This window comes from Chelonus insularis, unplaced genomic scaffold (genome assembly GCF_013357705.1).
Source record: "Chelonus insularis isolate UGA/USDA-ARS -01 unplaced genomic scaffold, ASM1335770v1 contig_67_pilon, whole genome shotgun sequence".
NCBI classification, from domain to species: domain Eukaryota; kingdom Metazoa; phylum Arthropoda; class Insecta; order Hymenoptera; family Braconidae; genus Chelonus; species Chelonus insularis.
This window is the reverse complement of record NW_023276701.1, coordinates 478,290-498,741: the sequence shown is the minus strand read 5'-3', so window position 1 is coordinate 498,741 and position 20,452 is coordinate 478,290. Positions and strand designations below refer to the sequence as shown.

General features: G+C 28.1%; 6 protein-coding genes across 8 annotated transcripts; 3 read left to right on the top strand and 3 right to left on the bottom strand.

Moving 5' to 3' along the window:
• The first annotated feature begins 1,537 nt into the window (after window positions 1-1,537).
• On the top strand, window positions 1,538-3,597 carry LOC118070788 (rRNA N6-adenosine-methyltransferase METTL5-like). 2 transcript variants are annotated; one of them, XM_035089602.1, is made up of 5 exons: window positions 1,538-1,696; window positions 1,811-1,926; window positions 2,029-2,176; window positions 2,342-2,692; window positions 3,254-3,597. In XM_035089602.1, the coding sequence occupies exons 1-5, from the start codon at window positions 1,660-1,662 to the stop codon at window positions 3,547-3,549; spliced, it is 948 nt and encodes a 315-aa protein (XP_034945493.1). In that variant the 5' UTR covers window positions 1,538-1,659; the 3' UTR covers window positions 3,550-3,597. The 2 variants fall into 2 exon arrangements, with proteins under 2 accessions (XP_034945493.1, XP_034945492.1); XM_035089601.1 differs by lacking the exons at window positions 1,538-1,696; window positions 1,811-1,926 and having other exon boundaries at window positions 2,090-2,233; window positions 2,348-2,692.
• On the bottom strand, window positions 3,355-5,814 carry Aldh7A1 (aldehyde dehydrogenase 7 family member A1). Its single transcript, XM_035089598.1, has 6 exons — window positions 5,535-5,814; window positions 4,973-5,377; window positions 4,583-4,898; window positions 4,258-4,496; window positions 3,921-4,181; window positions 3,355-3,825 (listed from the first exon to the last, which is right to left on the bottom strand). Exons 1-6 carry the CDS (start codon window positions 5,652-5,654, stop codon window positions 3,613-3,615), a joined length of 1,554 nt encoding a protein of 517 aa, XP_034945489.1. The 5' UTR covers window positions 5,655-5,814; the 3' UTR covers window positions 3,355-3,612.
• A 369-nt stretch (window positions 5,815-6,183) lies between these two features.
• Window positions 6,184-10,746, bottom strand: ebo (ellipsoid body open). 2 transcript variants are annotated; one of them, XM_035089597.1, is made up of 11 exons: window positions 10,450-10,746; window positions 10,029-10,232; window positions 9,744-9,935; window positions 9,509-9,668; window positions 9,306-9,344; window positions 9,091-9,242; window positions 8,803-8,966; window positions 7,133-8,719; window positions 6,612-6,890; window positions 6,359-6,524; window positions 6,184-6,273 (listed from the first exon to the last, which is right to left on the bottom strand). In XM_035089597.1, exons 1-11 carry the CDS (start codon window positions 10,468-10,470, stop codon window positions 6,196-6,198), a joined length of 3,042 nt encoding a protein of 1,013 aa, XP_034945488.1. In that variant the 5' UTR covers window positions 10,471-10,746; the 3' UTR covers window positions 6,184-6,195. The 2 variants fall into 2 exon arrangements, with proteins under 2 accessions (XP_034945488.1, XP_034945487.1); XM_035089596.1 differs by having other exon boundaries at window positions 9,091-9,344; window positions 10,450-10,745.
• Window positions 10,747-10,821: 75 nt separating this feature from the next.
• Prosbeta7 (proteasome subunit beta type-4) lies at window positions 10,822-12,202 on the top strand. The gene is made up of 5 exons (XM_035089600.1): window positions 10,822-11,008; window positions 11,205-11,411; window positions 11,496-11,642; window positions 11,726-11,924; window positions 11,995-12,202. The coding sequence occupies exons 1-5, from the start codon at window positions 10,884-10,886 to the stop codon at window positions 12,103-12,105; spliced, it is 789 nt and encodes a 262-aa protein (XP_034945491.1). The 5' UTR covers window positions 10,822-10,883; the 3' UTR covers window positions 12,106-12,202.
• Window positions 12,203-12,209: 7 nt separating this feature from the next.
• Window positions 12,210-13,878, bottom strand: LOC118070786 (methionine aminopeptidase 1D, mitochondrial). Its single transcript, XM_035089599.1, has 6 exons — window positions 13,625-13,878; window positions 13,213-13,428; window positions 12,925-13,116; window positions 12,679-12,829; window positions 12,508-12,618; window positions 12,210-12,439 (listed from the first exon to the last, which is right to left on the bottom strand). Exons 1-6 carry the CDS (start codon window positions 13,715-13,717, stop codon window positions 12,246-12,248), a joined length of 957 nt encoding a protein of 318 aa, XP_034945490.1. The 5' UTR covers window positions 13,718-13,878; the 3' UTR covers window positions 12,210-12,245.
• Window positions 13,879-17,725: 3,847 nt separating this feature from the next.
• Window positions 17,726-18,343, top strand: LOC118070748 (uncharacterized). Its single transcript, XM_035089533.1, has 3 exons — window positions 17,726-17,810; window positions 17,888-17,959; window positions 18,035-18,343. The coding sequence occupies exons 1-3, from the start codon at window positions 17,802-17,804 to the stop codon at window positions 18,341-18,343; spliced, it is 390 nt and encodes a 129-aa protein (XP_034945424.1). The 5' UTR covers window positions 17,726-17,801.
• Window positions 18,344-20,452: the final 2,109 nt, after the last annotated feature.

Genomic DNA, 20,452 nt, shown 5'->3' with positions numbered 1-20,452 from the left:
TCTAAAAATGAAATTTAATATCTCATTTTTCGAAATAAATCGCCAAAAAGTAATATTTCTAACATTAAGTATTTTTTATTAATTCTCTTAGACGCGACTGAAGCTTTTGTCAATAGTGAAGCTTCAGTCGCGAATAACTTTTTATCTATCATAGATATGAAAAAAAGTGTTCAGTACTTTTTTTATTAAAATTAAATTCTGAACAACTTTTATTCAAAACATTTTTTCATATCTATCATAGAAATCGAGAAATTCGCGAGGGGGGGCGGTTTTTCGCGATTTACTCCTATGCGTGCCAAACAATTTTAACCTACACCATTGTGTTTCTCGCGAAATTTCCGATCCAGTCATCTATAAATCATTAATTTGGCCGCAGCAAACCAAAATTATCCCATTTCCCTCATTTGACTGGACTACAAGCTTTAGTTGGCATTAGGTTTTTGCTATAGTATGGTCGACACTGTGTTGCACTGTGTCGACTTTTTTTTCTAAATGGAAAACACTCACAGTTTTTCACTTCTACATATAGTCGAACTGGACAAAGAGGTATGTACTATGGAACTCAGACGTAACCCTGACTGCCCCACCACTAGCGCATGCGCATAAGCACTCAATGTATTACTACGCGCGCGGTAACATTTAATTTAATTGATAAAAAATTGTATGCTTCAGTTTATAACGAGAATGCCGAGTGTGAGAGCATTTATTAATCAACAAATAACGTAAAATTACTTATCAAAACGTTAATAAGAGTACTGCTACCTCAGCAATAATTTATTATTGCATTATTATTACTGATGTTTATAAAGAAATTAATATAAGTCAATTTATTGAATATTTTTATGAAATAATTTTAAAATATAAATAAAGATTGTTGAATGTGTTTCTCCAGCAGGTCTTGGAATTTAAAAAACTAAAAATAAATCGGAATAATTTTTTACTATTTCACTACATAAAATGAAGATGTTCATGCTTTATACTGTTTTATTTCAACAACAAAGTTACTGCATAATTACGAATTTTTGGTTGATGAAACATTGATAAATTCCATGATGATGTAAATATAAGTGATTTTGTAGCATAGATGTAGAGATAAATGTTAATTGCTCTTTTGAGTAATATAACTTATTATCGAATATTTAGTTATCACTGTTATTAATTTTATTTTGATTTATTAGTGCAATAAAATTTATTTATATATTGTAAATAAGTTAATATTATATTTATAGATTATTCAACTTTTATTTTGGATAACAATCAGTGGTGTGTAGTGATAATAATTTATTTAAAACCTATTTTACCTCATACGTAAACTAAATTAATATCAAAGTATTGAAAATAATTAATTTATGATAAAATGAGATAATTTAATTAAATTATAAATAACAATAGTAAATAATCAATGATACTTACATGTTTTTAAAAATATTCCAATAATAAACACAAAATAAAGCACTATTTTCTTGACAGTGTAGTTTGACTGCCGGCAACATGCGATGCGACCAATACATACAAACTGCGCATGTGCGTGGAGAAGCATAGTGGGGGCACTCGCGGTTACGTCTGAGTTCCATAGTACTTCTTTGTCCAGTTCGACTATAGACATATTTTCACTATTGAAAACCGTTGTGGCACTCTCATAATTTTGACTGTACGTATATGTATTTAATGGCTTTTTCCCAATCAAATTTAAGAGGTAATTTAATTTAATAAAATTTGTACAATAAAAAATCATTACACTTATATATAAATTATAAAACTACTGATACAAATATCAGAATGACAAGTATTTAAAGTGTTTTTTTTATAGAACTTCAAAACAGAAAAATACTGGAAGAGTTACAGCTAAAAAAGCAGATGCTTTTAAAACAAGGTGTTTCTCCAACCCTTGGAACGACGTTAAGTAATTCTTCAACCTCTAATTTGGTAAGCAATCATTTTAAAGTATGTTGAATTGTTACTTTGTTTTCAAATAGAGCATTTATCTAATTTTTCTTTAAATACGTATATATTTATGTATGTTTTTAGTCACCCACATTAACAAGTGATGGTATGGCAATGAATGCATCTCAAAGAGCAGCACTTCATAATGCACATGCTGCTTCATTTGGTTATTTTGTGACACAAGACTCTTCTTTTGGAAATTTAATTCTTCCTGTTTTACCTAGGTTTGAAAATAAATAAACATTAAATTAATAAAATAAGTTTGAATTGCTTCTTCAAGATAATTAAGGTAGGTTATGAAGACTGATTGGTATATTTTCGGAAATTTTTTCTTTTTCAAATATCAGATATGTAAAAATAGATTAATTTCAATTTCATTCATTTTCATTTTATTTATTTGTAGAAATAATGGCTGGAATAAGGATGAAAAAATTAGAATATGTATTACAACAATTAGACACATTTCAAAAACCTAAAATATTATTGGAACAATATTCAACAAGTGCTCATATTGGTGCACATATTCTTTATACTGCCCAGACACAATTTAATGATATAACAAATAGAACTGTCGCTGATTTGGGTGCAGGATGTGGTGTTTTATCACTAGGTGCGGCAATGATGAATGCTGATTACGTTGTTGGATTTGAAATTGATCCGGATGCTCTAAATATACTATCTGCGAATTGTCATAATATTGGATTATCAGTAGAAGCTATTTTATGTGATGTTTCTCAATATTTACCAGGTTAGATGAACTAATTTATATTCTTTTTAATATTAAAAAATCATAAAATTACTGTCAATATTAATTGACGACATGAAAACTAAAAATTAATGACGGTGAATTTTTATTATTATTTAAATCATTTTAAAAAGCATGTTTTACAAAATTTCCTATTAAAAATAAACTATAAATAAAAGTAACTCTACCACTCAATAAAAAACAATAAAATATTTTGTGATTTTATTATATTAACTATTTTTAGAATAATTTCATTTATAAAGAAAAATTTCATGAATAAAAACATAATTTAAATAATGCGGAATTCATATAAAGTTGATTTACACTTGATCTGTGAATGAAATCACTGTTGATATTTGCAAATATTCAAATACAATAATAAAACATTTATCAAATAAATTTAAATATTTCAATGATCAATTTAGAATCATATTTTTCAAACTTTTCAGTTTTTATATTAATTTTGATTTAATTTCAATTTTTACTAACAATATTTGTATATAGTTTACTCATGGAGAATACATAATATTGCTAATATTTTTAATAATAAATACCAAATTTTAGGAAAATTCATAAAAGCCTTTGATACTGTAATTATGAATCCTCCGTTTGGTACAAAACACAACGCTGGAATCGATATGAAATTTCTTGAAATTGCAACAAAGTTAGCCAATCGAGCTGTTTATTCGTTACATAAAACTTCTACAAGAGAGCATGTTATAAAAAAAGGATATCAACTCAAAACAGAACCAACAGTCATTGCTGAGTTGAAGTATGATATTCCACGAGCGTATAAATTTCATAAAAAAAATTCAATTGATGTTGAAGTCGACTTTATAAGGTTCTCAATAAATTTATGAGAAAATTATAAAAATAATTTTTATATTAAACTGTTTTACTCAAAAAAATATATATTCATAAATTCATTGAAATTTGATTCCTTGTGACAGAGGAAGTTCTTTACCGTAGTTGATTGTGATAGTAGAACGACGCATATATGATTTCCATGCATCACTTCCACTTTCACGGCCACCTCCTGTTGCCTTTTCACCTCCAAATGCTCCTCCAATTTCTGCTCCACTTGTTCCAATGTTAACATTAACTATTCCACAATCAGAACCATGGGGGCCAATCCACTAGAAAAATAATTACATTTAGCAAAATGGAAATTTAATTGTAATGTACGTGTTAGAACCTCGCAGCAATACTTTCAACTTAAATTAAAATTTACCTGGAATATATCAAATAGATTATTTGTAAATAATGAACTGCTCAAACCATATTTAACATTGTTATTCAATAAAATAGCATGTTTAATCGAATCTGTTTCCAAAATATATACAATCGGAGCAAAAGTTTCCATTTGTACAACTTCAGCATCTATAGATAATCCAGAGATAATTGTCGGTTCAACATAAAATCCCGGGCGTTCAATTTTTTTTCCGCCAAATTCAATTACTCCACCACTTGCCACAGCATTTTTTATAGTTTTCTAAATTAGAAAGGAAATATTTTAATATTTTTTTTTAGCATCTAAAATTAAAAATTATTTATTATTTTTAATTTACTTCATAATTATCAACTGCTTGTTGATTGTGTAGAGGTCCGTATAATGTATTTTCATCCAATGGATCTCCGATTCTTTCTAAAATATTTTTAAATGCTGTTTTAAGTTTATTTAAAAATTCATTTTTTATTTTCGAATATAATATTAATCTCCTTGTAGAAGTACATCTTTGCCCTGCTGTTCCTATACATGAAAAAACAGCTGCTCTAATAGCCATATCTAAATCAGCATCATTTGTAACTGAGAAAAATTAAAAAATTATTTAATAAATTGCAATAATATCAATATTATGTTTCTGAACAAATTTTTAATTATTCTAAACTAACCAATCAGAGCATTATTACCACCAAGTTCTAATATACATTTTCCAAAACGTTCTTGAACTTTTATAGCTATCTCTTTACCAACTTTTGTACTTCCCGTAAAAGATATTAATGGTAAACGTTTATCTGTCACTAAAGCATCTCCAATGTCACTTCCACCAGTTACCAAACTCGCAATTGCTCCAGGAATTTCATGACGTCGTAAAACATTAGCTATAATCTTAGTTGTAGCAATAGACACTAATGGCGTGGTAGGTGAACCTTTCCATACCATAGCATCCCCACATATCATTGCAATTGCACTGTTCCATCCAAAAACCTATTTAAATTGTTTTAAAAAAAATAAACATTCTTAATGTATAAATATATAAAATTATATTAATTGATGCTTACAGCTAAAGGAAAATTAAATGCTGATATTATTCCAATAACACCAATAGGATTCCATTTTTCAAGAAGAGTATGGTCTTTTCTTTCAGATGGAAAAATACTTCCGGGTAGTGTTCTTGATAACCCAACTGCATAATCACAAATGTCAATATACTCTTGGACTTCGCCAATACCCTCAGCTAATATTTTTCCTGTTTCTAAAGATACTAATTGTCCTAAAGCTTTTCGATTTAGTCTTAGTTCATTGCCTATTTGACGAACTATTTCACCTCTTGCAGGTATAGGCATTGATGCCCAATCCGGCCATGCTTTATATGCTTCAGTAATTGTATTACAAGTTTGTTCAAGTGTTGTTTCATATACTTTTGCAATTAGATTCCCATTTGCTGGAGAAACAGACTCTATTATCTGTGCAACATTCATATTAATGATAATAATAAATAGCACTAAATTTTATATATAATGCTTTGTCATTTTTTACTTTTTAAATGAATTATATCAATTCTTTATTAAGGCAGATTTTATAATTGAAAAATAATATACTGTTTTATTAGTTTTTCTTTACCTTTCCTGAACTGCTCCATTTGCCATCGAATCCACCATCATTCTCAGCTGTAAGGCCTAGTTGCTTGAGAAAACTATATTTTGTATCACTCACAAGCATTCGCGTTATTAATCTAGACATTTCGATTTTATAATAAAAATTAAACAACTGTAGAAATATATTACTTTAAAGTCTATATGAACAACACACTGAGTTATTTGTATGAAAATTTGCTTGATTTACACATTATCAAGTTATCAGAGAAACGATTATCTTCAACTCAGTAATGGGGTTGAGCTAATCAAACGTCTCATAAATAATTTGTACTTAATGTTATCAATTTTTAGTGATATCTTATATGCATAACACACGACAAAAATAAGATATTAAATTTTTTCAATAAAATTACAATCATCAAAATGTAATTAATACAATTAAAAATTTCAATATTATACAAAATACAATTAGGTTTTATATTTTTCAATTAATATTAAATTTCATCGATAGTCTCAGTATTTGTGTTGTTATTTTTTTAAAAAAGCAATATTGAAAAAATATCTGGCAGTATTGTTGTACGTTTTGATTCAAGTACAAATTAACAATTTGTTTGTTTTAAATTAGAAAAATAATTTAAAAAATGATGAAATTTACTTTTTTTGGCTAGTTTTTATCTTTTCTATAGTTACAATAGACGACACATTTCATAACAACGTAGATCAGATACAAATCGAAGTACAGATTGTGTTAAAGTAGGTTGATCCTGAAAAATAAATTTTTATTAATTTTAGTACTTTAAAATCATAAAAAAATATTATATAAATTAACAGTTAAAAATAAATATTTACGATTGATTTGTCGAAATTAGCAAGTAATGTTGCTCGTTGTGTATCATCTAAGCCATCACAACTTACTAAAAATGTCATGAGAAAGCTACTGAAAAACCACGAAATATTTACAGATGCAAGACTGTGAATTGCAATAGCGATTTCGTCGGCCAACAAATTGTGCGATCTAAGAAAAAATATTAATACTTATTGAAATAATAATAAAATATTCGAGTTCAAATTGTAAATAACGAAATAAAAATATCAAATTTACCTTCGAATTAATACAGAAAAAAGAGCCATTAAAAATCTTTCCAATAAATGATCTTTGAAAATTTGTTTTTGATACAATCTCCAGCGCGAATTTAATTGTTCTAAACTCTGAAGACTTTGTCGGAAAATATTGACATCTGGTTGCAAAAGTGCTTCACCAAAAATTTCTAAAATAGCAATTAGTTCTTCTTTGTGCTCAACTGGTTCATCATTTTCTGGGTTTACAAATGTTCTAATTACTGATGCATTATAAAAGTATTGCCATCGATGTAATAAAATACTATAAAATGAAAAAATAAATTATTAATATTATTGATATTTATTAATTGATTAGTAAACATATGATATATAAAATGGATCTTGATTTTATTATTGTTATGGTGATTTTTAAAAAAAAATATTAACAGAAAATTTTTATATTAATCATAAAATAGTATGTTAATGATTATTAAATTGTATAACAAGTATCAAACAACATTAGATAAATTAAAAAATAAATTTGTCATTTACATGTATACATACCTATGAAATAATCGAAGAAAAACCAGAGTTGTATCAGGTTGAGAGTTAAGATCATTACACAAAATTGGCCAAACTTGATGTAAACATAAATTTGTAATAGAAGGTACGAATACCTTAAAGGCATTGCTAGGTGCAGAGATAATGAGGATTAATATCTCCAATAGTTGATCTAAAGCGGATCCTATTGTAATATTTTCAGTTGTATAAATATGTAACATTGCTTGAACCGTAATTTGTGTGAACTCTGGGCCTAATTGATGTTGAAGAACCAAGAACAATGCATGTAGAAAACTCATAATATGTTCGGCAGTATGTTGTGAATGAATTAATTGAGGAAGTAATTCGAGAATTTGATGAATTGTAGGTTCCAAACATTGATGAAGTAATTTTTTAATAGTTGTCGAAGATGAACAACAATCTTCTAGTAATTGTTTCAAAGATGAAATGGCAGTTGTAACATTTGTTCCTATTGGGATAGATTGGTCAGGCTGTTTGAGTGGCTCTGAAAGTGTTGAAATAAACGTCATCATAAGTCGTTGTCGGACATCAATGTCACCCATGGGAAAAATAATTCCATTTGTGCATGCTCTTCGTAATACTTTGATCGTATCTACTTTCAAATTCGGACAATAGCTCATAGAAAGTAAATTATTGAATATCTCATGATTCCATAAATTTGGTTTTAAGATGGCAGTAACACTTTGAAATAAATGTGCTGCTGAATGAAGTAAATTAGAAGGTGGAAAATAACATGTTTGAAAATTAAATGCCCATAAACATGTTTTTATACATTTTTGACACAAGTTTTCTTTTTTTTTATCAGGCTTTTTTACAATCCAGTGGCACCAAGCTTGAAGAGAGGCTAAAAACTGCGAATGGACTTCAGTTAAATCAATCAAAATAATATCTGGTTGAAGTGCTGCTTGATATAATCGATTTTCTTGAGAAAAAATACATGCATCTAATGTTTGAATCACCAACTCTTCTGCTAAGTTATCATTAATATCTTCTTTATCATTGAGAAATAGTGAGCAAAGCCGTGCTATTGCCTGTGTTATTGATGCAAGGTCTCGTAAATGGAAATGTATATTTGTAGTTTCATGTTCATTTAATATAATTACTTTTCCACTCGTTAATGCTGTTCCTAATTCACCGTAAATTGCTAAACTTTCACACCAAGATTGATATAAAAGCGTAAGAATAGGTATAGGTATAATATCAGATATTTTTGCTAAACATTCAATGTTACATCGCAAAAAATGTTGCCATTCTGTTTCTTCATTGTCGTCAATTATTTTTGTGTCTAAATCTTTCAAGATTCGTGAATTTGATTTAAAACTTATTTTTTGTAAAATTCTTTCGGCTAAAGCTAAAGCTACTGTTGAATATTTTGATTGAGTACTTTCAAATAAAGTATTCCATATTTCTAGACAACGCAAATAACCATTGATTCCAGAGCTTCGATGAAACGTATGATGATATAAAATTTCTAAAAAATTGTTTACAGAAAATTTCGAACATGATTCAATGCGTTTCAAATGATTTGTTACTAAAAGTTGTAAAAATTCTGTTGTTTTTTCAATGTAACTGTAAATTATACAAAATTTATTCATGATAAAGATGAGTGATAATAATGAAAAATTAATAATAATATTTAATTATCTATTTACCTTTCATTAATTGTTTCCAAACGATCAATAACTTGAAAAAGGCCCATAGCGTTATTGAATATTTGTAAAAGCAATGCATCTGTTACATTCAAAGAACATGGTCTATATAACAATTCATTAATTGTAGTCATAGCTTGTACAACTATTTCAACTTGTTTATTATTCTGTGAAAGAAAAAAATTATCAATAGTCCTCATGCCTCAAACACTGTTATTGAAATTATAATTTCAAATTGGAAAATTTTGAAACACATATTTATTAATTTAGTAAATACATAAAAATACTTACTATTGATTCATGATATTTAGCACAAGAGAATATGGCATTGAGAAGATTAGCAGAGATATAATCAGTAGAAACAATCCAACTAAATAAATGTGCTAAAACTTCTAACGTTACTATACATACTTCATGACTTCCGATGTCTAAACCTTCTACATCTAAAATTGCACGAATAGGTAAATTTTGTTCACTAGTAGGTGAGGGTGGTGGTGTGATTGTACCTGACCGATTTTGAACTTTTATTGCTTCGCAAAGGAGTACTATAAAAAACAAATTTTGAGAATTTATTAATACAATTTTCAAATTATAAATAAAATGTGCTTTTATATATCAAAAAAATGTATTATTCAAATAAATTATATATATATATATATATATATATATATATACTTGAAATAAAAAATAATACAATAAAAAGAATCACCTGTCAACGTTTCAAGAGTTATAGACATCTGAGAATTCAATAGTCTTAATAATTCAGTTTTCCTTTGAATAGATAAATCTTCCCGAGGAGTTGCAAGCTCTTCCGATGCTGTTCTTAAATAAACCAAACCTAAAAGTCGTGATTGTTTGTGTCCTAATAACTAAATCATTTTATTGTAATTAATATAATTATATTTCTTCAGCATAATATTAACGGTTATTATTTAAATTCAAACCTGTAAGATATTTGAAAAAAAATCTGGATAAAAATGAGGCCAGTCGTGTTTTGCTATATCAACTACTAATTTAACAACTTTATTTCTAACAAAAGGTGCTACACCATGCTCCATAGAAAGAGTATATAAAGTAGATCTAATTAATGCTCTGTCCTCCCATGGTAAAATTGCCCATCTTTTTTTAATTGTTGTCTATAATAATATAATAAAAATGAATAATAAGTGTTAATTAATTGAAATTATTCGTAATATTTAAGGTAAGATACAAATTAGAACTCAAATTACCTCAAGAGTAGAAAGAGCAAACATACTGACATAGTAATTATTGGTCGAAGAGAGAAAATGTAAACAGGGTCTCCAAGCATTTATTTGTGCTGAAAATTCGTGTAAACTTTGTTCGATTATTCGAATTCGTTCATTTGTTGCTCCTGGGGAAAAAAACTCCGTCATTAAATGTTCCAATCTTTGTAAAGCAGCCACATCATCATCCTAAAAGTTAATTGACCATAAATTACTTTTTGTGATAAATAGAATGAAATATTTTACATATTAAAAATACAATGTATAATTTAACTCAAAGTATATACAATTTATTATAAAAAATAATATTAAAAAAAATTTACATAGTTTAAATATTAAAGTAAATAATTATGTATAATGATAAAAATTATTTTTTAGAGCAAAAAAAACATGGAAAATACTTTACCATTTTTGTTAGTGATAACATGTAATGAAATAATAAGATATTAAAAATCACATAAGTAAATGCAACAAATTAAAATACTGTTTAGTCGTACTGAGAAAATAGTGCTTTAAAAATTTTCATCATATACATATTCGGAACTTTTTACTACACATAGAGTCCCTTAAGATAGAGTATGGCAAGATAGAGTCCGGCAAGACTAAAGTCCCTTAAGTTCTTATGGGACTTTAGGCAAGGCTCAAGCATATGGCGTCATCTTGCCAGATTCTATCTTAAGGGACTCCGGTAATTCCCTATAATATATAGTTAGATTAGTTTTTGATTTTATAACAGAGGTCACTAGAATAAACAGTTTTAACAAAACATACTATTGAGCGTATTATTTGGAACTTTTCCTATATGTATATATGAACTCAAATCTTTGAAAGATTAATAACATGGCGGTATCTTGGACTACATCTAATTTTTCACCTCAACCTTTTTGGCAAAATGGTCCAGCTCCAGGATTATTACAAGATTTTTCTAGCAAATTTCTCAATTTTGATACAATTACTCGATCACAGTACGTATAGTTTTATTATCCAATAAAACATAGAATATTTGCATTAGTGCATGTCATCATTCAAGTAGTATTATTATTTTTGCTTAGAAATTTTTAATTAATTTTATATAGTTTTATTTATTCACAATATTATTAAATTCTAGTATTTTAATAAGTATTTGTAATTCTTCAAAAATGAAATATCATTCTTTGACAGGTCTCCAGTAACAACAGGAACATCAGTTGTTGGAGTACAGTTTAAGGATGGTGTAATGGTTGCTGCGGATGTTTTAGCATCTTATGGTTCTCTTGCTCGATACCGAAATGTCGAACGTGTTATAAAAGTTAATGATAACATCGTCTTAGGATCTGGTGGTGATTATGCGGATTATCAATACATTCGCATGATTATTGAACACAAAATGTAAATACTTTTTGCACCTTTCTCTAAATTCTGTAATATTATCCTGTCTTCATCAATACACTAATAATGATTTTTTAAAATTAGTCTTGAAGAACATTGTTTAGATGATGATTTTACTCTCAAACCAAAATCTCTTCACTGCTGGTTAACTCGTGTTTTATATAATCAGAGGTCGAAATTTGATCCTTTGTGGAATAATTTTCTTATTGCTGGATTAGAAGATGGAAAGCCGTAAATAATTTTTTTCAATTTTATATTAATATTATTATCGATATTGTAAAAATTAAATTACTTATTTACTTTTCGTAAATTAGATTTTTAGGAACTGTTGACAAACTTGGTACAGCATATGTTGATCCAGTGATTGCAACTGGATATGGTGCTTATATGGCAACACCTTTACTTCGAAAAGCCTGGGAAAATAATAAAGAAATGACAGAAGAACAAGCGGCCGAATTAATTCATAAATGTATGGAAGTTCTCTTTATGAGAGATGCTCGTTCTTTTCCAAGGGTAAATTTAAATTTTTTTGTCATATTTTCACTAATTATATCAACATGTTACATCAAACAATTTATTCCAGTATCAATTGGGAGTAATTACTAAGGAAAAAGGTGTAGAAATACGTGGACCATTTGACAATAAAGGTCACTGGGAAGTTGCTAAATTGGAGAAAGCAGTGGAGTATCTATAAATAAAAATATACTCAATATGTAATTTCATCTATTCAAATAATTACTCTACTTACATAACCATCAGTGTAATAAATATTGCTATTCTTTAATAAAGAATGCGTTTGTTCTTATAAATATGTAAAAAAAAAGAAAAAAACATTTATGATACTGTAAGTACTTCACAACCGTGATTTGTTATAAGAATAGTATGTTCCATTTGTACAGTTCTTGAATTATCAAATGTAACAACGGTCCAACCGTCATTAAGAAGAACAACTTGAGTATCGCCTTCACTTAAAGCGGGCTCTATTGTAAATGTCATTCCAGGCTGCATTTCTCCAGAGTAGTCATTTGCTAGATAATTGAATATATTACAATTTTTCTAAAATTAAATTATAATTGAATTGCATTTTTTTTAATACCAAAATGTAAAATATCCGGAGGACCATGGAAATAAGATCCAATTCCATGACCTGCAAGTACAGGAATTACTGAAAATTGATCTTGATAGGAAGTTTCTTCGATAATATTCCCTACAACAGAAGGATTATTTGTAATGAAAACTCTAAAATAAGTAAATATAAATTAATTACCAATACTACTGAATTTTTCATTTGGCTTGCAAATTTTTATGGCAGCATTGAGACACTTTTCTACAGTCTTTATAAGTTTATTAGCATTTTCATCAGTTTCTACTACTACAAACATTTCAGAACAATCACCATGATATCCATCAAGATATACCTATTAAAAAAAGTATTTGTAAAATATAAAATTATAATTCAAAAGAAAAATTGAAAACTTTCAACAATTAACTAAATTTTAGATAAATTTTTTACTGTAACATCAACATTGAGAATATCTCCTTTTTTGAGGGGACGATTATCAGGAATACCGTGACAAGCGACATTATTTATGCTTGTACAAATTGATTTGGGAAATCCTTTATAATTAAAAGGACTTGGATATGCTCCATTATTTATAATCATATTATGAACTTGTTCATCTATTTGATCTGTTGTAATTCCAGGCTATCAAGTTTAAATTTACAATAAAAATATAAAATAGAAAATTTCTTCCACTTTATAAATTGATTATTCAATTACTCAAAATTATTTTGATATTACCTTAATTAATAATTTAACTTGATTTAAAACATGTTTAGCTAGTTTACAACTTTTTTTCATTTTTTCAATCTGATGATCATTTTTAATTTCTATTTTTTCAATTATTTCTAGAGGTATAGATGTCTTATAGTACGATGGTTTTGGAATATAATCAGGAACTTGTCTCATTTTTGATACTTGCCATGGTTTAATAATTTCGTATCCCAACGATGATGACTGATAATAAAAATAAAATGGCATTATTTAAAATAAACATTCACTGTCAAATACAGTACCAGACGTAAATGCTGTGTGATTTTCTATAAGAGGGTATAGAGAAATGTTATGAATATAACCTTCAAAAAATTAAAAAAGCATTTATGTCCGGTACTGTACACATTGTTTAATTAAAAAAATCGATTATTTTTATTACTGAATCATGTCGTTTTATTTCTTTATAAAGAAAGTTGAAAATAAATATTTGTTGTTTTTTCAATTGTTTTAATACATGTTGAACAACAAGCATATTCACTAAAAAAATAAACAAATGGTTTTTCTGCTATTGGCACACTCGCGAAAATTTGCTATACGTAATTTTAAATATTTTAATTATTAAATTAAAAACAGATTACTGTGGTTTATCATCAGTATTCTTCATAGCTATGTACAAAAAATATCTATTCTTACAAATAAAAAAAAAGTCTGAATGTCATTACGATTAATATTTATCGACGTATGGTATAACAAAAGCAAATAATTTTAAAGGTAAGGTATTGTGTATGATATCCAAAATTAAGTTTACCAAAATTGATTAAATTATTAATGAAAATCGTGTAAAAAAATTAAAATATTGTAAAATAAGACCAAATAACAACTTCGGAAAATTAATAAATAAAGAAAAATGTTAATTAAAGATTGACAGCAATTAATTAGAAAGGAAGAATCCGTGCGGTCAACTCAAGTCTCAGTCAAAAACTGGAGATAAACAAACTCTCCCCTCGTAGCTATAAACAATCTCATCGTCAAGCAATCGTCAACAACTTATAAAACTATCGTTAGTCTAATAGTCATTAGATGGCGACATACAAATATTGTACAATATGTTAATTGTCGAAAGCATGAAGAATATAATATTATATTCTCCATGTACACTGACAGAAATTTTTTCCGGTGGCGAATTATAGAATTTACTTGTCCCCAGTATAAAAGTGATAGGTAAAAAAGTTTCGGAAGGCAGGTAAAGAAAGTACCTGGAATCAGTAAAACTTCGTTTTAAAATGAATAAAAAAAATACTGAGTCTAAATACAGAATATACCACTCCTGAGTAGACTACAAGCGGTTGAAGAAGTAATAAGTATACAAGTTTTATGAAAATAAAGTACTTGTATTTAAGTAGTCTTTCTACTTGGAATCAGTATAATGTGAGCCAATGTATTTTGTTTATCTCAAGTAGGTAGATAATAAAAGAAGATTACAAAGTTTACTTCAGTTGATAATATAGTTTTCTTACACTGAGGATCTTCCTTACTTACCACAAGTGTATTTTATACGGAGATCCCGTATAAAGCGTACTTATGCTAAGTATAATACTGTTTTACACTTCAAAAACCATGTTCTCACATTATGAATCCTTTTTTATTAATAAGAAAATACTTGTTACTTGATTCAAGTATATCAATTCTTCACTGCAAGTATATTATATACTTAAATTAAGTATACGAAGTACTCATGCTAAAATTTTTTTCTTATTAAATTTAAAAATTTCAAAATATAAATAATAGAAAATATAAATAATAGAAAATTATAAATATAAATAATAGAAATTATTTATAAAAATATAAATATAAATAATAGAAAATTATAATTACCTCTATGAATTTTTTATTGTTCAATTAATAATTTATCTATCATCATCAAAGATATGATATTAGATAGTTTATAGCTAAGGGCTAAGTTAGACAATGAATTTTTTACAGGCAAAAGTCTAACTGCAGCAACTCATTGTCCTAAAATGTACAACAACAATTGTACTAATTATCGTAGGATAACGATTCTTTTTGTGGATTTATTACTAGACTTTTAATAAATAAATTATTATTATTAAAGATAATAGACCGAATAATCTATTGCTGAGTGTTGAGTTAGAAAATAAACTCCTTACAGTAAAAGAGTCTAACTGCAGCAGCTCGAGATATTGAAATATGCAACAATATTTGTTGCACTTATGAAAAAATTATGATTATCTCTATGAATTAATGATTATACAATCAATCATTTATTTATCATCATCAAAGGTATTATATCGAATAATTTATTTCTGAGCGCTAAGTTGGAAAATAAACACTCTACAGGCATAGTCTAACTGGAGCAACTTGGAGTTTTTAAAAGCACAACACCAATTTGTTGTTATTATCATTCAATTATGATTCTTTCTCTAAATTAATCAATGAACATTAAATAATTTTATTATGATTATTAAAGATTTAACATTAAGCCATTTATAGCTGAACGCTGGATTGAAAGATAAACTCCTAAAGCTCCTAACAAGTCTTACTGCAGCAGCTTGAGGTATTGAAATGTACCACAATAATCGTTCCAATCATTGTAAAATTTCGATTCATTTTTAGAATTAATTAATAGACATGCAATTAATTATTAATTATTATTAAAGATTCTATAATCAATAATTTATCTCTGAGCGCTATATTACGAGTTAGACTTTTAACAGGCCCAGTGTAAGTGTAGCAGCTCCACGTATTTAAAAGTACAACAGTAATTGTTGTAATTATTATAAGATTACTTTTCATCTATTTATTAATTACTGAATATTTAATCATTAAATTACTTCATCAGTAATGGTCACTAATTAAAATTGACCAATACCAATGGGTATAACAGTAACTTTTTTATTATTAATATGATTATTTATATTTTGAAATTTTTAAATTTAATAAGAAAAAAATTTTAGCATGAGTACTTCGTATACTTAATTTAAGTATATAATATACTTGCAGTAAAGAATTGATATACTTGATTCAAGTAACAAGTATTTTCTTATTAATAAAAAAGAATTCATAATATGAGAAAATGGTTTCTGAAGTGTAAAACAGCATTATACTCAGCATAAGTACACTTTATACGGGATCTCCGTATAAAATACACTTGTGGAAAGTAAGGAAGATCCTCAGTGTAAGAAAACTATATTATCAACTGAAGTAAACTTTGTAATCTTCTTTTATTATCTACCTACTTGAGATAAACAAAATATTTACAAAAATGCAGTAATCGCTATTTTTGGTATAAATTAATATTATATTAGGATTGAGTGATGGAAAATTTGAAATCAAGTTAATGTTATTATGATTGTGCAGTACACTTTAAACTTCATTTTGATATAAAATGTACTTGCATCAAAAAATAATTATACTCAAATTGAGTATATTTTGTGTTTGCCGCTAGTATACTTTCTAGCTATCACATTTTTTCTGTCAGTGTAATCAAAGAATACAGACCCATAGAAGCCCAGGGCAATAGGATTTAATGTCGCAGTAGAACGCTCAGTACTAACTGCGACCACAGATGTCGCAGCAGTCCAAATGAGTAGGCTGGAGATGGAGTGGCCAGCAGTCGTTGACCAAACGTCAATCGAACCAGTATTGAGTCAGTATGTAGATGAATGTTTGAATTTTTAGGTGATTTAGATAGCAGTAAACAATGATAACATGGATGAAAAAATTCATTAAAGAAACAACTAGGTAAACCAATAATCAGAGCCAGGTTATATTTCCGAAATTCTCGACTATTTCCAATTAGGATATCGCATTTTAAATAATGCAAATTTCGAATAAATGACAATGGAACATGATTTTTTCATCTTTTATAAATGAGAATTTTTTTAATTATCAACATTGAAGAATAAAAAATGGCAAAATTATGAATATCAGTCTGATGTAGAATTCTGTATAATTAAAATATCGAAAAGTCGGAAATCAAGCTCGCAGGCAATTATGAGAGCGTCCATTTTAGGGGAAAAAGTGCTTAAAACATAACTTTTCCATCTTTCAAAATTAATTACTTTGTCAATTATTAAGATTAAGGAATCAAAATTAGCAGAATTATACAAAATAGTCTAATGTATAATTCTGTATAATTAAAATAATGAAAAGCCGCGAATCAAGCTCGCGGCATTAATTATAATCGCAGCATAAAGGACATAAAAAACAATATTTTTTGCAAGAGGACAATAAATTTTAGTGATCTCCAGGTAATAATGTTATATATTCATAATCGGTAATAAAACATCTAAGAGTAGTGCCATAACATAAATTTCACACTATTCGATATACCACCTAACCTTACTTACTAGATTGTATACATTTTTCTTGTAGACGAAGTCTAATTAACAAAATATTATCAACTCCTGGTAGAGTTTTAAGAGTGAGACTTTTTTCTAAATTCTTATAATTTTTTATGAATAAGCGGGGAGCCTATTCTTTTTATTATCCATCTCAAAAAGTTGAGAAGTCACGAGTACAGTGGTCTATCTTGTGGTAGAGACTATACTACAGGTAGTTTAGTAACTTTAGGTTAATCGGTCATTTCAATAAAAATGGAACCTGTAAGCAGAACATTCACTATTTATCGTTGAAACAAACTAAAAATAAGATTTATTAATTTTGAAATTTTCTTTTCAAGATGGAAATTGAATACTACCGTTTTGAATGGAAGGTCGGTACAGCACCTATGGATAATGAGGAGAACGTGATGGTAACTTTTTTTTCGAATATTTTTTTAATAAAAATTTTTAGGACAATATTAATATCACTAATTTATTCATGTTAGATCGATGATGCTTATAATATCCACTGCATAAAGAAGCATCCATTTTACGTCACAATTGAATTGCCCCGTACACTTATAGGACCTCGACTTATAATCTTCAGTTTGATCAATTCTTTATTACATAGTCAACTCATTGAACGCTGTGAAAAGCATACTAAATCTGATCGATTAACAAAATTATGTCATAAAGCACTCCCATTAGTCATACATGAAGATCTTTCTTCGGATTACCCTTATAGGTATGCCGAGAATGGGAGTGTTGCAATCATACTGCCACCGCAACAGCAAGTACATGGAATTCCTCTCTAATTCCGTTTTAACGGAAATTAGAGCTCAAATAGCTAGAATATTAAGTGAACGACGAGAAATGGCGAATTTCCCGCGATTACAGTCTATTCAAATTGATTTTAGAGATGGCGTACTGGCTGAAAAAATAGTAAAAAACATCTTAAAGGATTTACAAGAATCGGTTGACACCAGAAATGTAGGAACTATGTCAGCTATCAATCAATTCCGTCCGATTTTCGTAAACGTGCATCGGCAGAATTTTTATTGGAACGTCTAATTCTTCATTTAATACGCATACCATGAGACTAAATGGTTTTCGAGTACATTTTGATTAACACTTGATGGCAACAGGAATTCCATGTACTTGCTGTTGCGGTGGCAGTATGATTGCAACACTCCCATTCTCGGCATACCTATAAGGGTAATCCGAAGAAAGATCTTCATGTATGACTAATGGGAGTGCTTTATGACATAATTTTGTTAATCGATCAGATTTAGTATGCTTTTCACAGCGTTCAATGAGTTGACTATGTAATAAGGAATTGATCAAACTGATGATTATAAGTCGAGGTCCTATAAGTGTACGGGGCAATTCAATTGTGACGTAAAATGGATGCTTCTTTATGCAGTGGATATTATAAGCATCATCGATCTAACATGAATAAATTAGTGATATTAATATTGTCCTAAAATTTTTTATTAAAAAAATATTCGAAAAAAAAGTTACCATCACGTTCTCCTCATTATCCATAGGTGCTGTACCGACCTTCCATTCAAAACGGTAGTATTCAATTTCCATCTTGAGAAGAAAATTTCAAAATTAATAAATCTTATTTTTAGTTTGTTTCAACGATAAATAGTGAATGTTCTGCTTACAGGTTCCATTTTTATTGAAATGACCGATTAACCTAAAGTTACTAAACTACCTGTAGTATAGTCTCTACCACAAGATAGACCACTGTACTCGTGACTTCTCAACTTTTTGAGATGGATAATAAAAAGAATAGGCTCCCCGCTTATTCATAAAAAATTATAAGAATTTAGAAAAAAGTCTCACTCTTAAAACTCTACCAGGAGTTGATAATATTTTGTTAATTAGACTTCGTCTACAAGAAAAATGTATACAATCTAGTAAGTAAGGTTAGGTGGTATATCGAATAGTGTGAAATTTATGTTATGGCACTACTCTTAGATGTTTTATTACCGATTATGAATATATAACATTATTACCTGGAGATCACTAAAATTTATTGTCCTCTTGCAAAAAATATTGTTTTTTATGTCCTTTATGCTGCGATTATAATTAATGCCGCGAGCTTGATTCGCGGCTTTTCATTATTTTAATTATACAGAATTATACATTAGACTATTTTGTATAATTCTGCTAATTTTGATTCCTTAATCTTAATAATTGACAAAGTAATTAATTTTGAAAGATGGAAAAGTTATGTTTTAAGCACTTTTTCCCCTAAAATGGACGCTCTCATAATTGCCTGCGAGCTTGATTTCCGACTTTTCGATATTTTAATTATACAGAATTCTACATCAGACTGATATTCATAATTTTGCCATTTTTTATTCTTCAATGTTGATAATTAAAAAAATTCTCATTTATAAAAGATGAAAAAATCATGTTCCATTGTCATTTATTCGAAATTTGCATTATTTAAAATGCGATATCCTAATTGGAAATAGTCGAGAATTTCGGAAATATAACCTGGCTCTGATTATTGGTTTACCTAGTTGTTTCTTTAATGAATTTTTTCATCCATGTTATCATTGTTTACTGCTATCTAAATCACCTAAAAATTCAAACATTCATCTACATACTGACTCAATACTGGTTCGATTGACGTTTGGTCAACGACTGCTGGCCACTCCATCTCCAGCCTACTCATTTGGACTGCTGCGACATCTGTGGTCGCAGTTAGTACTGAGCGTTCTACTGCGACATTAAATCCTATTGCCCTGGGCTTCTATGGGTCTGTATTCTTTGGTGTAATGGTCGAAAGTAAAACTTTTGTATGATGCTGAAGGATATCCTACATTTGCCGTGTAATTGGCATGAATTTATTGAAAGCATCAACATCTTATGAGTATATAATTATTGATTTTTATTTAATTAGTAAA